General features: G+C 50.4%; 1 protein-coding gene across 11 annotated transcripts in view; it reads right to left on the minus strand.

Annotated features, from left to right (window-relative positions):
* Positions 1-22827, minus strand: part of LOC309856867 (steryl-sulfatase-like) — a 490902-nt gene that overhangs the window by 365247 nt on the left and 102828 nt on the right. For all 11 annotated transcript variants that reach the window (XM_082718637.1, XM_082718643.1, XM_082718644.1 and 8 more), the window contains exons 7-8: positions 21964-22101; positions 4741-4900 (exon numbers count right to left, since the gene is read on the minus strand). In XM_082718637.1, coding sequence (XP_082574763.1) covers positions 4741-4900; positions 21964-22101 — 298 coding nt within the window. The remainder of the gene's footprint in view (positions 1-4740; positions 4901-21963; positions 22102-22827) is intronic.

Here is a 22827-nt window from a genome sequence, read left to right on the forward strand (position 1 = left end):
GGACATCCCGGGGCAATGAGTTGACGTAACGTCAACTAGAAAGCGTACACGATTTACCCGAGGTCATGGGATTGGGACCGGCCTTGAGGGTGGCCGGCCACTAGACCAACGCAAGTCATGGACAGCACCAGGCCCCGTCATCGAACGGGGCACAGAGAGTGATTTGGAAAGATGTAGATTCCCCTGACGGTTCTCTTCCTCTGATTAAAAACATGCCATGGCCTGTCACCCCGATTGTGAGGAATTTGGAAACTAGAAGGCAGACTGGGCTGTATACCATTGGCGTTCGCGTCGCGGGAGGTTTAAATATCCTGGAGTCCCCAAAACCCCCGTCCTAGAATTCCAGCCCCGTTGGGTAGCACGTCTCTGGCCCCAACCCTCGTTGTTAATCACAAGCTCCGCAGCAGCCCACGGATGGAAAAGATTCTATTATCGCGAGTTAAAAATAAGAACAAAAGGCCCCCTTGGCCCCCTTCCCAAGCCCACACTCCCATTCACCATGAGAGGGGGAGACAAAAGAAGCAAAGCAGAGACACGCTTTTATTGAGAACCGGCTTGCTCTCTGGAACGTGCTTCCTGTCCCCAAAACGGCAGTCACGGTGCTTTGGTCCTTTCGAATCCCTTTCGGGAAAGAGCCCGTCCGTACGAATATGGAAGTCTGAATACTTGCCCGAGAGTGAGCCAGTGTACGTGTCCGAAGGAGAGAACCCCGGGAAATGAAAAATGACCCCAAGGAGGGAACAGAGGACTGCACCCCCCGCCCCCTCCTGGGACCACCACCTCCCTGGAAAGAGCCTTTCCAGGACCAGTCAGGACAGACTCTCTTTTTCATCTCCTGGACACGGTCTCTACCTCCATGTCCTAGACCTACAGCTCATTTTTTTTTTTTTTTAATATCCTACACCGAACGTGCTCCTCCCTAGGAGCGGGCCACAAATCACACGGCCACGGAAAGCCACCGTGGACGAGAGCGACAGAAATATGGCCTGTCAAAACGGGGCTCGTTTCTGCCACTAAAAAATGGGACACTGCACATGCTCAACTTTTAAGGGGCGCCTGGGCCGTCGGAACCCTGGGGATGGTTTTAAACCGCGTGTGCGAGTCACAGTGAGCCGTGGCTGTGACCCAGAGACAGCCCACGACCGCTGACACTATCTGTATGGAAATGGTCCCACGACGTCTCAACCCGGGGGACCGTGGCCGAGGCTCTGTCGACGTGACACAAAGCATCGCTGTGTCTTCTCCACAGTCCCCTCCACCGGCCTCGCCTGCCGACACGTTCAAGTTCTCAGAGCACGCGGGCACACAGGGCCCCTCTAGGAAACGACACGGATGCCTCCACAGCGTCCGCCGGGTTCTGTGACATGCCTGTTCCTCGGACAGGCTGTTTCATGCGGAGCGAGAGGTAGGAACGTTGCCCCGTGGGCTCCTGTGCCACGTCGACGGTCTCGAGGTCAAGCATCCGTGTCCAAGCACCGTGCATTTCAGAACCTCCGGTCGGCTTCGGTACCATGGGGACGACCTTCCCGTCACAGCAAAGAGTGCATTTTGGGGACGTTCCTCGGGCTCCAATAAATGTCATTTCCTCCTGGCTTCTGTCTTAGCTCTGAGCCAGGGAACCGTCTGCCCAGATGTCCTCGCCTGTACCCGGCCGGCTCTCGGATTTGCGGACCATACGACAAAGGAAAGCTTTGTAGGTCGGGCGACGGAAATCAGACAACATGGGGGCACTGGCAAAGAGGTTAATTTGGGTCACCAAGTTCATGAGTGACCGGCGCGATTCTGAAAACAAAGTGATTTCTTCCATGTAGAAAGTCATAGCGAAGAAAACACTTTTAGGGGAAGGTAGGTGCATTTGTCCCAAACGAAGGGAAACCCCAAGTAACCAGAAGGCTGAAACATCAAACACGTTTCCCTTTGCAATCCTGCAACTCGCTAAGTCAAATATCACGCAAGGTTGTTCGTACGTGACGGTGCGCACAGGACGAGTCCCAGCTTTTACTCCCCAAAATGCAGGGGGACTAGTTTTATTTGCCAGACTCCGACCACCTACCCTTTTGTATTTCCTAGCAACTGGGCAGCGACATTAAACAGGAGAATCAAGTCACTCCCCTGTCTTCATCCCACCAAAGTGGTACCAAGCGTTCAAGCACTGATTTCTTAACTTGGAAAAAAAAAAAAAATTACATTTTAATTTTATTTTCTTTCCGGAAGAGAAGACATAAGTGTTCCACCTTCTGTTAAAGGGGATTCTCAAGCCCTGCTTGAAAATGACGACGTGAATGCATTTTAATGACATTTTCCGTAAAAGAGCAGCGGGGAACCTGAGACCAGCATCTGGGAACGCCCAGCACTGCTAACGTGTTGGCTGAATTATTCTTTGTTGTGGGAAGCCGTCTTGAGCCTTGTAGGATGCTTGGGGCCATCCCTGGCCTCTGGAGACCAGTGACACTGAGTCAAGACCATCAAAAATATCTCCAAGGCCCGGTCCACGGGTGCTGGGAGACAGAGCCACCCTGGGTAAGAATCGCCACGTAGGATGTTCCCCGTCTCCCGGACAGGCACAGGGCGATGTTTTCTGGACCTGGCTGGTGACACGATTTAAATCAGGTACCGGGGGACTGATTCTATGTCCACGGAGGATGTGGAGGCCGAGTTCCGTGCCCTGCTCTGCGCCGTCTCCAGGATGACGTGGCGTTCTCTGGGGCCCGTCAGCTCCCTCCAGAGCCAGCATTGCTGCCCCGAGCTGGGTCTACATGGGTCACTGAGATCTACAAGAACCATCTTCGCTCCTGCGAACATGGGTTCTTAGCAAGGTCACGGCTCCTGCGGGAACTCCTTTGGGCGTGCCGAAGACAGAGGCCGCCTCCGTCTTCACTGGGCGCACTGAAGGGAAACAGAGTGACCTCCATGACCGTCCAACGGTCGTGGGAAGGACGCGTGAGACAAGGTTCCCCTCAGCGGATTCTCCGCTTTGCCCCTGACCCTTCCCTGCCCCTCTCTTTCCGCGAAGAGCAGAGAAACCCATTTACAGAGACTGGGAAGGCAGAGGCACTGCTCATTTTAAGCCTATGAACGCTCAGAGGGAAAGGTCAGCCATGAAATGACCTGAACACTGTGTGTGCTGCTTAAGGCCAGAGGAAGTTTTGCTCCAAGTGTAGGAACAAGAGCAGGTGAGACACGGCGCGGGATGTCCGGCTTCACACCGAGCAGCGTTTTAGGACTTCTTGCAGCCCCGTTTTCCGTCTGTCCTGGAGACAGCGAAGACGTAGGCTGACCAGACTACAGTGCCGCCCCCAGCTCTCTCCCGTCAGGACTCTAGGATTGCGGATGAGCTCTGACTGTGGGAGAAGACAGAAATGCAGCCACATACTCCTTCGCCCTCAGTGTGTGCTGGAACCCCACGAGGTTCACCTGCTACCGTGCTCTCATGCTGTCAGTCCTCCCACGGAGCCTGCAGGGTCGGCGTCCTTAGGGAAGCCACGTTCCGGACGAGGAACACAGGTCCATTATGTGAAACACGGACCTAGCGCAGAAGCCGAGATCGGAACCCAAGCACGGTCCCTGCTCTCAGGCACGGCACCAGATGCTCCTCGACTGTGGCCCAGAGACCCACAGGGACCCCCAAGACCCTCTGAAGGGCCCCACGAGGCCAGCACTGTTTTCCCGAGAAGACCAGAGTCTCTCTGCCTGAGCTACGGCCCGCGCAGGAGCGCACAGCACCGTCTCTCTACACTCACGGCAGGAGGGGACATCATCGCGGTCCGCAGGTGGGGGCTCCTGTGTGTTCACAATGTTTTCAGGTGTGAAGGCTCCTACGGGAAGTGTTGCCAGACAGAATCCACATAAGCAAAAAGTATTTGGGTTCGTCAGTCACGGAAGATATAGGCGGGCAATGAGACCACAATGTTGGTGCAGGGCTGAGCTGTCCAATGCTGCCTCGGCTCTGGCGTGTGTGTGTGTGTGTGCGCGCGCGTGCGTGTGTGTGTGTGTGCACATGTGTGTGTGTACACACTTGTGGGACGAGATACTCCGAAGCAATAGAATAAACGACAGAACAAGTTTAGAAGCGATGGGTCAGGAGCAAGCCTGCGCAGGCACTGAGCTCAGGCGGGGCTGCCCTGGCCTCTCTGGTTTCCCGTTTCCTCTCTGTTCGCGGGCGGCTGGCCTGAATCGAGCTCTGCCGCCCGCCTGTATGACATCCGCAAGGCCTGCCACCGAACTAACGAAGACAATTAATCAGTGTGCCTCACTGACAACTCTTCAGACTGGCAGTAACACTTAAGAAGAAACCGCCGGCCGTGTCCTAGGAAGTTGTATTTAAATGTAAGGGAAAGACGTTTCATTGAGAACTTGCTAACGGAAGACACGCTGGGAGCGAGGGCCGTTAACGGGGAACAGGCTGCCTTCCTCACTGACGCAGGAAGCAGCAGCGGAGAGCGCCCCCAAGCAGAGGTCGGGGAGCCCGGCATGGTGGGTCAAAGAGGCGGCTGCCCGGCGGCCCCGTGACGGCCAGAGGAGCCGGGATCGGTGGGACGTTGAAAGCACAAGGCTCACGGACCACATATGCACGCCACACCTCACCGCCGCATTCCTCCTGGGATAACAGGACAGAGGGTGTTTCCGCATCAGCGGCTCCACCGCTCCGTCCCCGAACTGGACGTGGACGACGAGTCCGGCCGTGGACGGTCACGGCGTCACGCACACAAACCCACCCTAAGTGCGTGTGAGCCACAGTACCTGTCCTCGGGCAGCGGCGATCCGGCGAGCTTGGCCACCGTAGGAAACACGTCCATGTTGCTCGTCGGCTCGTCGATGTGCAGCCCAGCCTGGATCTGCCCCGGCCAGCGCAGAATGCCGGGGACGCGGATACCGCCTTCCCAGTTGTTGGCTTTTCCCCCTGGAAGACCAAACACAGAGGCAGCAGGGAGACGCGTGTCTTTTCAAAGCCTGGTTGAAGGCTCCTTCCAGTACGCTCTCCCATGTCCACCATGGAGGGGGAAATCTGGAAGAACAAACTGCTCTAAGGACATGGAGTCACTGAAAATTCTGCGAGCAGGACGGCACGCACGGTGGTGGGAAAAAATACGACGTGTTCCCTACGGTGCACGGCATACGCCAGCTGTGCCCGGTGGCCACGGGCTACGGCTGCCACCTGGGAAACTCAACTCCCAAAGCAAGAAAGGACTCCAGGCGATGACTACAGAGTCCCCAAGTTAAAATTCCATTTCTACGTTGTGCTAGTGGTCATGGGCAAAGCAATGGCACCCCAAAATGTCCATGTCTTCATCCTTAAAACCTGGGGATGTGGTGCCTTCCCTAGCCAAAGGGCTTAGGATCCTGGATTATTTGAGTGGGACCAGTGTGATGCTATCTCAGGGGTCCTGGTACAGGAGGAAGGGAGGCAGGTGCACAGCGTAGCTGACATGGGTTCCCTAACCCCAGGATAATCTGAGTATGACCCTGGGTTATCTGAGTGGGTCCAGTGTGATCACAGGGTCCTTGTAAGGGACGGAGGGAGGCAGGAGAGTGAGAACCAAGGCAGCGAGGCTGGCTGAGGCTTTTTGGCTGGGCCTGAAGATCGAAAAAGTTTCCCCCACCAAGGAATCCAGATGCCTCTAGACTCTGGAAAAGGCCCGGAAACAAAGTCTCCCCGAGAGCCTTCCCAAAGGCACACAGCTGTGCCAACACCTTCATTTTCACACGGGCGCACCCATTTTGGACCCCTGGACTCCAGAACTATAAGATACTCACTCTGTGTTGTTTTGAGGGACCAAAGCTCCGGGCAGCCACAGGAAAGGAAAACTGCAGCTCTGCGGTTCCCTGGTCCGCACCCCACACCCCCAACACAGTCGGCCGAGTATTTTGTGGGATTATCCCCATCGCCAAGGGCAGTGCCCAGACATCAGAAGAGCCCCTGAGATGGCCGTTTCCATCAATGCTTGTCCTTTACAAGCAGGACAGCTTACTGTTTCCTTGAGGAAACGAGCTGTGTCCATTCGAGGTCACTTGACTATAAGCAGGCAGAGCACGGCAGGGGACAGGGGACCGGACGGCACGGCACACTAGGCTCCGCGGGGAGGGGCTCTGAAGAGAAGATGCTCTCCAAGGCCTGCAGAGAACGCGCCTGGAGGGACATGGGCAGCGGCTTGCTGGCAAGGAGCTCAGAGAGCCCAAGGGCCGGATCCCCTCAGACCATGCAGGAAGCACAGACACAGATGTAAAAGCAGATGCCTGGTTTCCCCCAAAGTCGTTCCCCACAGCTTTGAAACACGCTGAGCACAGCTGAGCAGCCCAGGTCTAATAACCACTGGATGTCAGGCTGGACAGAAAGGGAGAGAACAGACGTTCAGCTGCTTGAAAATACCTTCTCGGGCTTTAGACGAAGAATGAGATCAAGAGGGAAATGAAGAAAGTGGAAGGAGAAGGCAGATGTGTGGCCGGGAGAGAAGGCAGGAAAACGATGCGTGGTTAAGGAAGGCTGCAAATGCCCCTGAAACGTAAAAAATGGATTGCCACAGACAGAGGTTCAAGGGGTCCTGAAGCAAAGCTTCCCTTTGTCATGCTGCCTTTCGATGACCACGACCCTGAATTCTGACCATTGCAGAATGAACTGTAGCCCGCGACGGAAGCCTGAACTCCTCGTACAAGATCTTTAAACGTCAGACACGGCATGTTTTTCTATGTACAGACGTCAGGGAAAATTCACACAAGAAATTCATATTATAATCTGCAGTTCCTATGACGGCCTCCACGAGAAGTCAAGAGCATCGCACTCCACCTTTTCAACAGGATCGTAAGGTAATTATCTGACAAATACCGTCACGCTCGCATCACGGGTATCCTATCAAAGAATAGGGAAGTTCAACGACTTTGCACTCATTTAGCCAAGCTGTCCATAGCGGAGTGACCTACGAGAGGAATCCCAACCTGTGACTTAGTCTGATGATCCGTCTGTGAGATCGAGCACACAGAACTTTCACCTGCTTATTCGTCTACCAGATCAGGCTCACGGCATCCCACCTGCTTATCCCTCTGCTTGATCACACGCACAAGGTGCACCTGTTTACGCTTCTACCAGAGCGAGATGATGGGATTTTCACCTGCTTGTCCAAACTCAGAGAATTTAAACTTGCTTATCCCTCTACCAGATCAGACTCACAGACTTTCATCTACGTGTCCTCCTACTGGGTCAAGCTCACGGGATTTAAACTTGCTTATCCCTCCACTAGATCATGCTCACAGGATTTAAATTTCCTTATCCCTCTACTAGATCAGGCTCATAGACTTTCACCTATGTGTCCTCCTACTAGGTCAAGCTCACAGGATTTAAACTTGCTTATCCCTCTCCTAGATTAAGCTCACAGACTTTCATCTACCTGTCCTCCTACTGGGCCAAGCTCACAGGATTTAAACTTGCTTATCCCTCTCCTAGATCAAGCTCACAGACTTTCATCTACGTGTCCTCCTACTGGGCCAAGCTCACAGGATTTAAACTTGCTTATCCCTCTCCTAGATCAAGGTCACAGACTTTCATCTATGTGTCCTCCTATAGGGGTCAAGCTCACAGGATCTAAACTTGCTTATCCCTCTCCTAGATCAAGGTCACAGACTTTCATCTATGTGTCTTCCTACTGGGTCAAGCTCACAGGATTGAAACTTGCTTATTCATCTAGTAGATCAAGAGCAAAGACTACCATCTGTTTATTCTTTGAGATCAATCAAAGATTATGCACATGCAATCTTTCTACTAGATGAACCGGATGGTATTTTCACTTGCTTGTCCTACTGGATCAAACTCATAGATTTTTCATATTTATCCTTCTGTATGATTTAACTCATAGGAGATGCACATGCTTTCCTTTTACCAGATGAACCTCATGAAATTTTCACCCATTATTCTACTAGATTAAGCTCATGGAATTAAAAAAAAAAAATCTATTCTACGAGGTCAAACTCATAGACTTAACTCTGAGTCTTCTTCAAGTTCAAACTCATAGAATATTTGCTGACTATCCTTCTAGATTCATCTCATAGAATTTTTGTTCATCCACCTGTGGGATCAAGTTCAGAATATTTTCATGTGTTTATGCTTCTATGAGATGAATATGTTCTTGTGTATCTTTCTAGATGCACACGACTGTCCATCTAGATGTACCTCATAGAATTTTCAGATGGGTATTATTCTGCAGGATCAAGCTGATAAAGCACGCCACTGACTATCCTTCTACTAGATCAAGTTCATGGAACCTCACTCTAAATTTATGAACAACAAAGGAAGTTTGCTATATAACATAAAGATGTTTATATTTATTATCCCACTGGTTAACATAAAATAAATCGGAAGGTAGACCCAAATACCACAATCATGAAAAAGAATCCTTTAAGAATGTATCATCTGGGTAGAAGGTGGTGTTGCAGATGGGATCCTGAAATGAAAGAGTGAATTCGTGGACAACGTGTAGCTCAGTTAAAGGCGATGTTCCAAGGTTAGTCTCTGGATAAGTAATCGTGGTTATGCAGAGAGTGAACACTGCAGGAAGCTGGGTGCAGGGGAAGCCGTAGCTACCTTTCATATCTCTGTGATTCTGTGAACCTGTACGGATTCCAAAGTACAAGCTATCCTAAACAGAGATGGTATTGTGTTCCCCCAGTTGACTAAGTACTTGGCATCCTCCACATGCCCTCAGGGAAAACGATATGAATTACTTCACAGGGCTTTATACGCAGTGTTTGTTTCATTTTTTAAAAGATTTTATTTATTTATTTGAGAGCGAGAGCAAGTGGTGGACAGGGGCACAGGGAAAGGGACAAGCAGACTCGGGGCTCAGCCGGGACTCGAATGCGGGTCTTGATTCCAAGACCTGAGCCAAAGTCATTGACTTTACTGTCTGAGCCACCCGGGTGCCCCATATGTACTGTTGCTAATGGCTCACGTTTAACTGATCACGTACTATGGGATATGTAGCAGGATATGCATTTCATTCACTAAATCCTTACATCCACCTCCCAAGGGCCCTACTATGTCTTCCCATCTATAGAAGCAAAGTTGGATGGCCTATGATATGCGTCTCATCTCATTAAATCATTACACCTACCCCGCAGGGTGGTGCTACCGTCACTGACCAATTTCTAGATGGGGGCTACCCATCCCTGCTCCTGAGGGGGCTGAGCAGAGTTACGGACTGAAGGTCACTGATCCGGTGAGTCAGGGCACACATACAAATCCAGCTTGGTGCCACGCTGGGGTCTGTGCATTTGCACGATTCCTCAATCCCCCTCACCTCTGCTGCAGGAGACAGTCGGCGCTGGCTCGCCTGTGTACCGCTGGAAGAGGACCACAGGTGGGCTGGATTTACATGTGCGGAAAGACAACTCTAAACCAAAGGCTTAAGAAACAACAGGGACACTGAGCACCTTCTTTTACCTTCTCAGCAGTCAACAGATGCATCTTCCATAAGGAAAAAGGCAGTGACCGAGGACAATCTCCCGGGGCTCCCCGGGTGACAGTAAATGGACAGCAGCGACAAATCCACACGTGAGCGGGACTGAGATGGGCCAAACTTCCCCTTCTTGGCTAGAGCTCCCCTGTCTTAGACTAGGACTGCCATGAACACGGGGCACAGACATCTCTTCAGGATTCTGACTTCATTCCCTTTGGACACGTACCCGGAACTGGGACTGTGGGACCAAACGGAAGTTCTGTTTTGTTGTTGTTGTTTTTTGTTTTTTTACCAGACACAGAACGATGAACACTGCTAATCGGGAGCAGAGAGTAGACTGGTGGCTGCCACCGGCAGGGGGCCGGGAAACTGCGGGGGGTGGGGATACTGGTCAAAGGATACAAAGTTTCAGTTATGCAAGATGAATCAGTTCTGGGACCTAATGTGTAACAAGATGACTGCAGTTAAACACGCTACACTGTGTCATTGTATACATGACAGGAGTTGAGAACATATGTCTCAAGTGTTCTCAGCACAACAACAAAAGAAGAGACAAAAATGGTAACTTGTGAAGTGTTCGTTAAATTAACTACCGTGACTGTGGCGATCATTTCACAATGCATACATACACTCCAACATCAAATCGTGTATCTTAAATGTGTACAATTTTTATTACTTATACTTTAGAAAAGCTGAAAAAACCAGCAATGGAAATACTTGCTTTTCCTTCATAAATGAGACTCAGTCTTACCATAGTTTTTGCATCTCTGTTACCATTTCTACAAAGGCCTTTCCTCTTCTCTAGGCATGCGTATACACACACACACACACACACACACACACACAAAACGCAGACACTGCCATAGAAATCCACAGGCTCATTGAAGGCACGTATCTATCAGGACTCAAACATCAGGGATCTGTTCTGCTCTAGGAGCTTTGCTGAGATCTTAGACCTCCAGGTGATGGCATCAACGTCTCTGAGACATAGAACTGCTTTGTCAACAAAACAACACTCCACCAAAGACCTCGAGAGATCACACCCTGACAGACATTCAAGATGCCCTAGAGAGTTCCAAGCCACAAACAGCTCCCCGACAGCATGTGGGTGCAGGGAAGGGGCTTACCTGTGCTCAGGTATGATGCTCAAAGCACCCTTGTGGAAGGCATGAGACTTCCTTGGCAGCCCGTGGGGTAAACCCCCCAAACCCAGCACCCCCCCCCCCCGAGCCCATGCATGTACAGGATGCCAGGACCAGGGACCCTGTCATCCCCAACTATTTTTCGGAAGACACACCCTCCTAGTCCGGATGAGCTATTACACTGTCGGGAAAATACGGACCCCTAAGTCTCACATCGTACACTTCCGAATTTATATTCAGAAACCAGAGACATAGATCAATAAACAGAATCTCGCCCAACTTTCGAAAGCTGTAAAAGGAGTGTTTTTTTACAAGAATGGTAAAAGAAGAAAATACTTAAAAATTTTTTAGCAGATGATAAACACATCCGTGCGCACTCTCTCCAGGGAACAACATGTTTGATAAAGTACGATCACACATTTCCAGGCATGTGTTCATGAGCAAATATCCTTACTCGTCAGATGGTGGAACTCGGAGACGCATTCCTCCTGCCGTGTTCCCCGAGAAGGGCCGTGTGCCAGAGGCACCCAGCGGGCTTCAAAAGGACAGCACACACTGCTCCCTTCCCGGGAACTGCTCACAGACGCTCCAGCGCCGAGCGCCGTGATTTATGAAGCAATGAGTTACAACGACCAGGAGTCATGATGGAGTGCCCTGGGTTCCAGGAACAATTCAAGCTCCTGGCAGATGTTAACTCATTCCCTCCCCACTGCCCTCGGCCACACAGGTCCCCCATCTCACAGCTGGCAAATCTCTGCCCAAGGTGATGGGGCAAGTAAGCAACAGCACCAGCTCCAGCTCCAGAATCGGGGCTCCCAAACCCTAGCTTTTCCTGATTCTCAGAATCCCACAGGGAACGCAACGCTGTACAGACACGGATCTCACTCCCCGGAAACGCCACGTTCTCAAGGACAGCTCACAGATCCTTCTGACCGGGAGTCAACAGCGCATGGGGGGCTCCCCCAGAATGCCGGCCCTGACTCAACAGAGGCTTGATTTGGGCTGTGAGGGAGAACTAGGCACAGGAAAGTTGGAAGCAGCTGATAGGACAAAAATAGACCAACCTGGTAAGAAATCTGGATTTTTTTTTCCCCTGAAAATGGGTGAGCAGAGAAAAGGAGCAAAGTCTAAATTTAAAATCTGACCAAGGAATTGTCAAATAATTGTCAAAGTGACCCGTCTCACATCTAGATGGCGCTTTGCCATGATGGGAAGTCACCGAGGTAGGAAGGCTGAGCCCATCAGTCTCTCCAGGCAAGTGCAGAGAAAATTCTACATTTCCTATGAGACTTGTGAGGAACAGCTGCTTCCGAACCAGGCTTCGATTTCTGTCCTTTCTAATGCCGCCACCTGTCAGGTCAAATCACTTCCAGTGGCGAGAGCATATGCCACTCATTCTTGTGCTGGATCTGGGCATACAGCTTTAGGCAATGCTCTTGTGGCCATTTTTCTCCTGCTGGGCATCTCCCTGTCTGCACAACACGGCTTCTCTGGATGGATGTGAGCCTCAGGGATGTGTAGGAAGGGTGCCGTCTGCATTCAACGCTTTCTCACCCAAGAGGCTAGACTTTACTCTCTCCTTCATTAATCCAACCCAGTCGCGAGAGATGATAGGATAAGGATCTGCATTCTATCAACCTATGCTGAGGGCAAAATAAAGACCGAACAGTGTCCGGATGTCTGTGCTCCAAGGAGGGGCAAAACACTGGAAAACACCCTTAAAATGAACTGACACACTTTGAAGAGGAACTCCTTCAGGAACATGACATCCATCTGCTAAATCATCTGCGTAGGTGTTGGTCAACATCTCTCAAGTGCTGTGTAACTCGTTTCCCAACACTCATCTCTGGTGTCCTAGCTTGAGGCATCACATCAAGGAATGAGTGTGGCTGTGTTTCAATAAAACTTTATTCACAAAATCAGGCTTCACGCTCCATTTGTGGAACCCTAACGTCACAGCTGGCTAAGCCCTGAATTTAGGTTGTGCGGTCCAGTGAGTGCATCAACCAACCTTATTCCGCCATGGTAAATCCTACAGTATTGAGAGGAAATGTCAAAGAGGCTTCTATGAACAATGCGTTTCGTCACTCACTCAACTCAACACCTTCTTTGTTTCTCCCGCGAGAAGAAAACTAAAGCACATACCTTGGCTGAAAATGTAAAGTGAACCACATCACACCTTGGTTCAGCTAAGTCTCACGTTAGTGCCCCAGGAAACAGCTCAACCTGTCTAGCCTTCTAGAAAGTTCTATGTCTGGATGTCTGCTTTCCCGGATGTCTCCCAAACCCCAAATGATGCTACACATCCTTGAAAGCCCGGACAACATGATGCCCCTTCTACTGAATTAAGCCTCCTACAACCACCACTGCAGGTGACATTTTCCTACTGTCCACCTCCTTGTGGTATTTCCAGTTGTTTGTTGATGGGATGCCTGACAACCATGATGATCAATTTGGTGCACCTCTCATCATCCCAGCAGGACCACAATCTTGAAAACAAACTGTCTAACTCAGTCCTTACTCAATAGACCTCCACAGCATCATCCTTTCCAAATTTTAGTGGCCAATCTATATCTTGAATGAATGAAATAATGGATGAATCACTTGTTTGTCCGTTGATATTGCTAGGACTTTTCACTTCTCTCATCAACTGCATTCCAAACGTTCTCTCCTCCAGAGTTTTACTACACTCAGAAGAGAACCTCACACCACGTGTCATCCAGGAAAAGGAGCTCATTACCACGAAATTTCTCAACTCCACCCGCCCAGACCTTGGTTTTTATACCATGACATATCTTTCCCAGCACTTTGCCGCCGTGCAGCCTTAGCCTTCTTCTGCACTGACCGTGCTAGACCACATCACTTCCATCTGCTCCGGCTCAAAAGTGAGTAAATCCAACACGCATCATCCAGCCATGAATCGCACCACCTGATATGGGTTCTGTAACCATGGGCCCAAGCTGCCGTATTTTACTTCATGGTATCTACAGCCATAAGTTCTGCCAAATGAAAGCAGCTCATGAAATCCTTCTATCATGGGACTAAGATGCTAAGCATTCTGCAGGTCTCTTCCCTGCTCAGGGAGACCGTCCCAATCATGCCACATCATGGCACTGCAATGTTCAGGGTGCTTGCTAACCTTGTCCTGTCTACGTTTCTGATGACCGGCTCTGATCATGCAGTGCACCGTTGCCCGTCATATCCTTGCCCAAACTCCACGTCTCACATAAACTCTGACACGAGGTGACGCCTCCTCAGGAAGACGCCAGGCATCAATGAAAAATGGATCTGTTTTCCATAAATCTCAATCCTCTTGGGAAGTTGACCTTCTCAGGGATGCCTTGTGTTAGCTCTCTATGAAAGTTCACCCCGGATCATCACACAGGCTCCAGCCTTTCCCAGGACCAAGTCCTGCTTACAACAGCCTGCCTCCAGGCACAGACAAATTTCCCAAAAGAATGTGAGGACTTTTCCCCCTCACCCCCCCTTTCCATCCATCTGGCTTCGGCCCCCCACCTCTCCACTAAAAATATACTTGTGAGCACCATGTGGTAATGAATGCAATGGACACGTGTCCCCATCTTACTGGCCTTTGTAGCGCCGTACACCATTCATGCTGTTCCCTGAATCTCATCGTCTCCTCGTTCTCTTCTTAGGTCCCAAATCACTCTGTCAACATTGCCTTTACGGTATCGTCATTGTCCACCTCACCCTTTAGGGAAGAGTTCCTCAGGGCATGCTCCTTGACTCTCCTCTTGCACCAAACAATCTCATACACCGCCCCACCTGCCAACCCACTATGGGTCTCTGCCCATGAGTCTTAATTCATCAAGAGATCCTCCATCCGTCTACACAACCACTCAAGCCGAAAACACAGGACACATCATGGATGTCTTGCCTTCTCTCCAATCAACCACCATCAGCCCTGGAGTTACCAAGGTCTTCCAGATCCGTCTTCATGTACTTCATTCACTTAATGAAGTATGTGTCCTTCAAACCCAAGCTCAAGTGTTTTTTTCTCCACTTATGCACTCAGTAAGAAGTAACTTCTGAAACCATGAGGCACTGTTGTAGTTCCTGCAGCTATAGAAGTGCGTAAATGACACTTATGTTGTCACAGATACTGTGCCTTTGTGGATGACAGGAACCCCTTGCACGCACTGAGCGCATCTGCCAGCACTTTACATAGGCACTGAGTTGTTAATCCTCACCAAATTTCTTCATGATCGTCCTCTAACAACAGTCCTATTCCTCCAGGTCTAAAGAGGAGGGACCGACACTCAGTCATTCCTCAGTTTACCCTTACTCGCACACCTCTACCCTGTCCTTATACTGGATTCGGGTGATGTGATATTCTTCTCATGCAATTTTTACTACCCGAATGGCAATGGTTATTTCTAACACGTTCCTACTGGACATGTGACTTGGATGTGGGGGACCTCAGGGGCCACATCACCCGACACTCCCGGTTTACTCTTCCACCTCTAGCAACACGTTGCTGCTCTTGGGCTAACCATAAGCATCTCCCTCCCATCTAGAGCAAATTCCTCACTTTTCCTCTCCTTGCCGACACTTCAACGCACCAGCCTGCAGAAGGTCATCTCCCCCTGGGAGGGTCTCAGAAGTCCAGGTTAAGCTGACTACCTCTAACTGCTGGTTCCTGAGAGTTCCCTTCACAGTCTATTACTCTGAAACTATCTCTGTAGATGTGCATCTCAACATTAGCACATGAGCTACAAGAGCTCAGGGAGCCCATCTCCTTGGCCTTCACGCCCTAGACGCGAGCCCCCTGCCTGGCGTACGGTACGGAGTCAATAAATGAGTGCTGGTTACCGGAATGGAACGGAACGAGCGCATTCAGAAAGGAAGACCGCGGGCGATCCTCTTTCAGAGGTGAAAAGGCTGCGGATGCCTCCCGGCACAATAAACACCCACACCAGCAAGACGGGGGCCGCTTTGCCTACTCTGGGGAAGCTGATGAAAATATCTGTCGGAATCTGAAGTCAGAACCTGCACGTTACATAACCACCGTCTAATAAACTCCCAGACCCTGTTGCTGTTGACTTTTGTTGTTGTTGTTCTCCAACAAAAGCAGCAACGGTTCTCTGAAGGTTGTGTTGCTGCATGAGGACACGGCACGCCGAATTCAGGGAGTGTAAGAAGCAGCTCATAAGCGGTACAGGCAGGAGCCCAACTGGTTGTTGGAATCCGCACTGAAGGTCAAGGAGACAGGCCAGGGGTGTCAGGGCCTCAGACATCGGCGTCCGGGAATTCGGAAAATCTTTTCCTACATGTGCGGAAAGTCTACGTTTGTGAACAGCTCAGGAAAATAGAATTTCCAGCACCCCCACGCTTCCGCAGAGGCCGTCCATAGAGTTAATTTATCCGTTCCATTGACATTTATTCCTTGCCTTTAGGCAGAGTAAAAGGGAGGCGGGGGAGAGCCTCCTTCAGGGTGACCTTGACTGAGAGAGGAATGGAAATGAAGCCAGAGCTTGTCTAAACTGTTCTTTTCCTGACACTACAGGGAGCTCTCTGCTCTGAAAAAGAGGCTGAAAACTCTAAACTTGACTGTAAGAAAATCTTAGGGAAGTTATTCTGGTTCCTGGGAAAGGAGGGTATTTTAGGAGAAAGGCGGGGAGATACTCAGGTCTGGTACCAGCAGTCGAAGGAAGAGAGATCTGGGGCATCTCCACTCTTCGTTCAGCAAGTGTCTACGGAACACCTACCAGGTGGCTATTGCAGCAAAGACACAGACACGTGAATAAGGCACCCCAGATCTCCGCTCCCGTGGGATCTACCTTATAAGGAGGGAGACAGATCACGAGCACATAAATCATAAACAGACAGCATACCAGACACGCAATCAAGTATACTAAGGAGGTGTGCTGGGTTTTGGCTGAGGGACCCAGAGGGGTCTCACAGAGGCATCATGGGGACGAATGACCCAATCCGTGTAAAGACCAAGAGATGAGCCTCCCGCAGAAGGAACTGCCAGTGGAAAGGCCCTAAGGTGGAAACAAGCTTAAAATCTTGGGGGACCCCAGAAAAAAACCAGAAAGTCCCGAGGAAGATAAAGCAGCTCTGGGTCGTGTCGGTCCTGTGTATCATCAAGATGCAGACTTCACACTTTGCTCTGAGCGTGGGGATAGAGTGTTTTAAGAAAGGAGGAAAAGCCTCAACAAACAGAGAAGGCAGAGATTGGAGTGATGTGTCCACAGGCAAAGGAAAGCCAAAGCCTGCCAGAGACCACCAGAAGGCAAGGAGAGATTCTCCAATAAAGCCTTCAGAAGGAGCATGGTCCCGCTGACCCCTGATTTAGGACTTCTGGCGTCCGGAAGTGAGAGAGAGAGAGTAACTCGCTGCTTGGAAGCCATCCACTTTGTGGCCGCCCTAGGAGACGCAACACAGTACAGTGACCGTGCACGCGTACTAAAGTTCAGCCAGTGCCGGGGGGAGAGGGAATCGACAACAAAGAAGCACCCGGCAGACCATCTGGGCCAATGACCAGGCGGTGCTGCTGGCCTGGAGGAGGCTGTAATGGTTGGCAGTGAGACAACGGGGTCGATGGCAGGTATGCTTAGAAGATTAAGTTTATAGGACAAGCTGTTGGAGTATGAGGTACAGAGAAGGTCACAGAAAGAGGCTTTGGGAGTTCCAAGAACCCAGGGGGTTGGATCACTGAATGAAGACAGGTCCAAATCAATGAGATAGGTTAGCCCATGAGACACGTGGTCTTGGGGAAGGAGATCTCTAGAGCAGAGTTGCTCGTGAGGATGTGTCTACATCCTGTCCCACGTCACCCATATCCCACGTCATGCGGGCAGCCAGATGGAGGAGTCCGGGGTTCCCAGCCAGGGTCAAGGCTGGCTGTGGGGGTCACCAGCAAAGTTCAAGGCTGGCTGTGGGGGTCACCAGCACTCCAAATGGCACTTGAGGTCATGCCTTTGGATGCGATCATAGAGTGTGAGTGTTTAAGTAAGGAAGTGAGGGGACTCAGGAAAGAGCCCCAGAGGTCTCCACCTTGGAGAGGCAGGTCAGTGGAGGAGGAAAAGCGACTCCTGGGTTCCAAGACTTTGCTTACGCCTATCACTACAAGAAGGGCTCTGTGGGCTTCAGATGTTGACTTAGACACCAGGTGACGTAGCCTGGGGCCAGCTGCTCCCTCCACAAGAGAACCCCTGTTTATGGGACGATTGTCTTGAGCCCTGGTCCCGGTGAGGGTGCAGAAGCAAGACAGCCTTGTGAGGATTACTTCACCACAGACCCAACCCTTTCCCAGGGTGCAGGTTCACAAACGGGAGAGCCATGACCTCTGTGTCCCAGAGACAGTACAAATTCGCACAGAGATCGTAAATCCTCTGTTCCTTCAAAGCCCTGATTCCTAATCCCCACTCTCAAATGAGCAGTGTGCACATTTTTAATATTTCAACAGCCCTGCTGGAATCCTTACATTTAACTGCTATACGTTGGTCACAGGCCAATGTAAACGTTCTGGCATTTTTGTTGATCACTTATTTATCTTGCTCTTGGCAAAAATCCTAACAGCTCAGTATGGGAACCCTGTCAGATTAAGCAGAAACACTAACGGAGCCCACGCTTCCTGAAATCTCAGGAGGGAAGCGGATTGTGACTAGGTGAATATGGCTAGGTGTATACGGCCGACCCAATCATTGAGAACATGTGGACCGTCAGAGGAAAATGGATTTAGGAGGCTCTCAGAAGTCCGTGTATCGGGAGCTGTTAGGATGAAGACGCTTCCAAGACTGCTACGATTTCACTAGCGTCGTATTCAAAACCCACACTGGACCCTACTTCTATCGTTCAATTTCCTTTGACATCACAGCCTTTGACCAACTCGGTTTACCCTTCTCTAAATTCAGTCAGGAGATTCATGCTGGCTGCAGACACATTTCCTAAATGTTTAAATTTTTTAAAAAACATGAGAGAAAGCATTAATGGTGTCACAATTCCCTCACCCGTATCATATTATTTTTTCTTTAACATGAAGACGACCGCAGGGATCTCCTGTCCCTATGATTAAAAAGAAGACGGGGTTGAATTCTAGAGAAGGATGATTTAAGTGTATCCATTCTATCCAATTCACCCGCAGACTTCGTCAGGGACGTAGATGTGTCTGGATAAAATGGTAGAAGCACTTGCCCACACACTAACGATCTTCCTGAGAGGTCTGGATTAAGACTAAGAATCATTAACCGCTCAGAAAAAAAGATGCTCTTTTGACCAGCGAGTTTCAACAGCGTGAGTCCTCTGTGTCCAAGGGTGCTGGGGTTTCCAGCTCTACAAAACGAGACGTGACATCGACCAGAGTCTCCGGATCGTCTCCGACCGCTGGAAGGAAACCACAGCTTCCTTTCGGGGCAGCATATTTTAACAATGTTGCGCTGTGAGCTTGACTCCAACTCAATGTGACAAAGGGATAATGCTTAGCCACAGAGATATTAATACAGTGTCACGTACTAGAGGTATTTCCAGCACTCAAGTAAAATAGCGAAACACTGCTCACACGCCCAATAGGGTTCTTCCAAAAAAAGAAAATCGGGCAGAGGCTCCTGACGTGCTGTTCGGGCTCTGCGATGACCTTGGTTTGGGACCGTCCTTCCGGACCCTTGACATTCTCTTTCTGACCGACCCCACTGATGCCTTCAAGAGAGTCAAGCATCGTAGTCAAATGCTAATTGGATTTTCCTTCTCATGTATACCGCATTCCGAGATCCATCCACCGCTGGCCCTCTGGTCATCTTTGTGAATGGAGGCTCTAAGCCCTCATGTATGTGACTTTCTGAAATCACGGATTACTTTGTATCCAAAGTATTGGACACAAAGTATTGTATCCACGCATTCCTGTGTCTCACTGGCAGCTGTTAACCTACTTTGGAATGTCCTTTGGGGGAAGAGTGAATGAAAGGCTGGACGTGAGCACGAGGCACAACCTGTAAGTCCACCTTGAGAGACGCTGTCGTCACTAAATAAGGTACAAACAACTCTGTCCACAGAGGCCACGACCTCACCCACATCCGGCCATACACCTAATCTTAACATATAGGAATCCACGTTTCCACTTCTCCCTACACTAAAATGACACGATGGAAGGCGGGGGCCGGAGGGGGGTTGGCCGAAAGCTCGGCTACTGGGGCCGGTCAATCCTGGGCTGATGAAACAGAGTGGTCCGTCCACCTGACCTACGTCCAACAGCATTTGGGGGCCGGGCCCTGGTGAGCCAACAGGGGCAGGCAAAGGAGAGGCGTGCACATCCTCTGAGGGTCAACCTGACCAGCACTCAGCAGGGATCCTTCTGTCTGGGGTTCCAGGGAACTGAACGTGGAAACAGGGTCCCTGCCACCAAGGCCTCAGAAGAGGATGGCAGACACACGCAGAGAGGGGTAAACAGAAGTGCAAGGTGTGCACGTTTGGGACAGATGACACACTTCCCCTCCCCGCCTCTCTGCCTCGCTGTCTGTGATACAGCCGTGTCCAGCTTCTTTGCACACCCAGGACCAGAGTGCGTGAACGCTGGCAGAGCTAAAAGCAGAACAAGACAGGAGGCACGCTCTTGTGGCTAACTCCCTCCAGCCTTGCCAACTTGGCAAACATTTCCAGGGTCCCGGGGCCTCCTGATGCTCTCCTGGCCGGACACACCACTATTTCTTGTGCCTAAATACTGACGCCCTTCCTAAATTCCGTGGTCTAGGCTTCCCGCTACACACCCAGCCAACCACGAGCAAACCCTGAGTTCCTTCAGGGCACAGACCAGGTTTTATATTTATTGATGCCTCAAGCCCAGGGCCCGATGCACAGCCACATCAATATTTCCGAACCAATTAATGGACCCAAGCATCCTACTTATTATCCTTTTATATCTTTGGACATCAACTCAGATTCCCAGCATCCCTGGGAATCTTTGATACACCCATATAAGAGACTGTTTCACCTTACATTAGGGCACTCTTAGTCACCTGCTTTCCCGTGTCGTCTGATGGAGGTGGTCCCCACCCGCTGGGACATGATGGTTCACCACGGTCACCTCCACTCAACCTGTCCTACCGACCAAAAATCCACACCCACCACAGATTCAGGGGAGTGTCCTAACCCTTAGCACGGATATGCCCCTTTGGGCCTCTCCTCTAAGTCTGTGAAAAGAGTCACATTTTATCTAAATGAGACAGGTATGTCTTGACTTCACCAAGACACGTGTGCATGCTACCAGCCATCTGGAGGTCAGCAGCTGGGTTGGGTCTACTTTGGATTAGCTCATATTCCCAGTGAGTAGTGTGACTGGTCACGGTGGTGGCTTATCTGAGGCTGTGTCAGGAATGAGGCATGAGGCCAAAACACCCCTGCACACCCAGGTGGGGAGAATCATCATCCCCCAAAGAGGGGCACATTCTCATTCCCCAGAACCAGTGCCGATGCGACCGTCCACAACAAAAGGGAGCCTTGGGAGGTGATGAGCGTCCTGAGATGGGAAAATCAGTTGCACGATCTGGATGGGACAAAGAGAAACACAGCGGTCCTTCAGGAACCATATGTCACAGTGAGTGAGTGAAGGAGATGGCCTTATGGAATCAGAGGTCAGAGAGAGAGGAAGGGAGGTCTGGAGCTTTTTGCATTGTTGGCTTTAAATGCAAGAAGCGGTCATTAGCCAAAGAACACAGGTGGCCTCCGGAAGCTGGAGGAGACAAGACAACAGATGCTTCCCCAGAGCCTGCAGAAAGACACAGCCCTGCTGTCACCCTGATTTTAGACCAGTGAGACCCATCTCAGACTTTGGACCTCCATAATAGTAACTTTAAGAAACTGTGTTAAGCCGGAAGTCTGTGTTATTTTGTTATAGCAGCAACAGGGAACTAATACACGAGCTTATTGTTTTAACCAGCTATCCAGTAGAGAGGCTGCATTTACTGTAAGAGAAAATGCCCTCATTCTAATGTCTCAGCTGAGAACTTGTGCTTTTTTTTTTTTAAATTTTATTTATTTATTTGACAGAGAGTGAGAGCACAAGCAGGCAGAGCAGCAGGCAGAGGGAGAGGGAGAAGCAGGCACCTTGCCAAGCAAGGAGCCCGACATGGGGTTTGATCCTAGGACCCTGGGATCATGACCTGAGCCGAAGACAGTTGCCTAAACAACTGAGCCACCCAGGCACCCCGAGAAATTGTGCTTTTAACCTCTGTGGGGACCATAATGGAAACGGGACCTGGTCACTTTCCTGTTCAGTGCCTGCAATGCAGTAAAGTCCGTATATCGGAAAGGAGCCGACAATGTCAAAGCTCAAAGGTCCAAGCAAAGGCGCCCAACCTGTGAGCTGGGAAGCCAGAGCTGGCCGACATTGGCGCTTCCCGCCTTCACAGATTCCTCACCTTTATAGATGCCGTTACTGCCTCCGTGGACTTCTCCCTTGGTGCTCACCTCCTCCACGTGGGCTCCTTGGTCCGACGTGAAGTAGACGAGCGTGTTATTAGCCAGTTTCAACTCCTCCAGGACATCCAAGATCTGCCCTAAAGGAGAGAAATGTTCCATTTTTACACAGTTCCATTTTTACACAAGAAAAGGAGATCACTTGCTGTCATCCGCTCCTCTGAAGATGGGAAGGGGATTCTCCCGTACGCGGCAGCGGTCCCACACTCATCCCCATGGGGGACACCATGCAATCAGAAGGCCCACCTGCGGCAGGGTTCTCAGAAGGTCTCGTCACTGCACCAGTGTCACCTATAACCATCATGTGAAACTCTAGGCACCATGCAGTGGTTCTGTACAGACACACGAGAAAGCATTCTGGAAGCACCAGGCCCTGAGGTCATGCCCTGCTGAGAGGAAGGTGTGACGGTCCTCAGGACATAAAGAAATGTACCAATTGCTCGTAGTCTGTGCAGAACACCAAACCATCAATGTTCTTCTATTTTTTAATGATTTACTTATTTATTTTTGAGAGACAGTGAGAGAAAGTGGGGGTCGGGGAACGGGGAAGAGGGAGGGAGAGAATCCCAAATGGACTCCACGGGAAGCACAGAGCTTGATGCTGGGCCCCATCTCACCCCTGAGATCACGACCTGAGCCGAAACCAAGAGTCAGACACTTGACCAATTCTGCCACCCAAGTGCCCCAACGTTCTTATATGAACAAAGATGTCTATAAATATTGTATGATGAACGCCCTCTTTTGATAACTACAGTAGATACTCAGAGATACAGTAGAACTATCCATTCCGAGTACCAGTGTTCCTT

The sequence above is a fragment of the Mustela nivalis genome (assembly GCF_964662115.1).
Source record: "Mustela nivalis genome assembly, chromosome: Y".
Lineage (NCBI taxonomy): Eukaryota > Metazoa > Chordata > Mammalia > Carnivora > Mustelidae > Mustela > Mustela nivalis.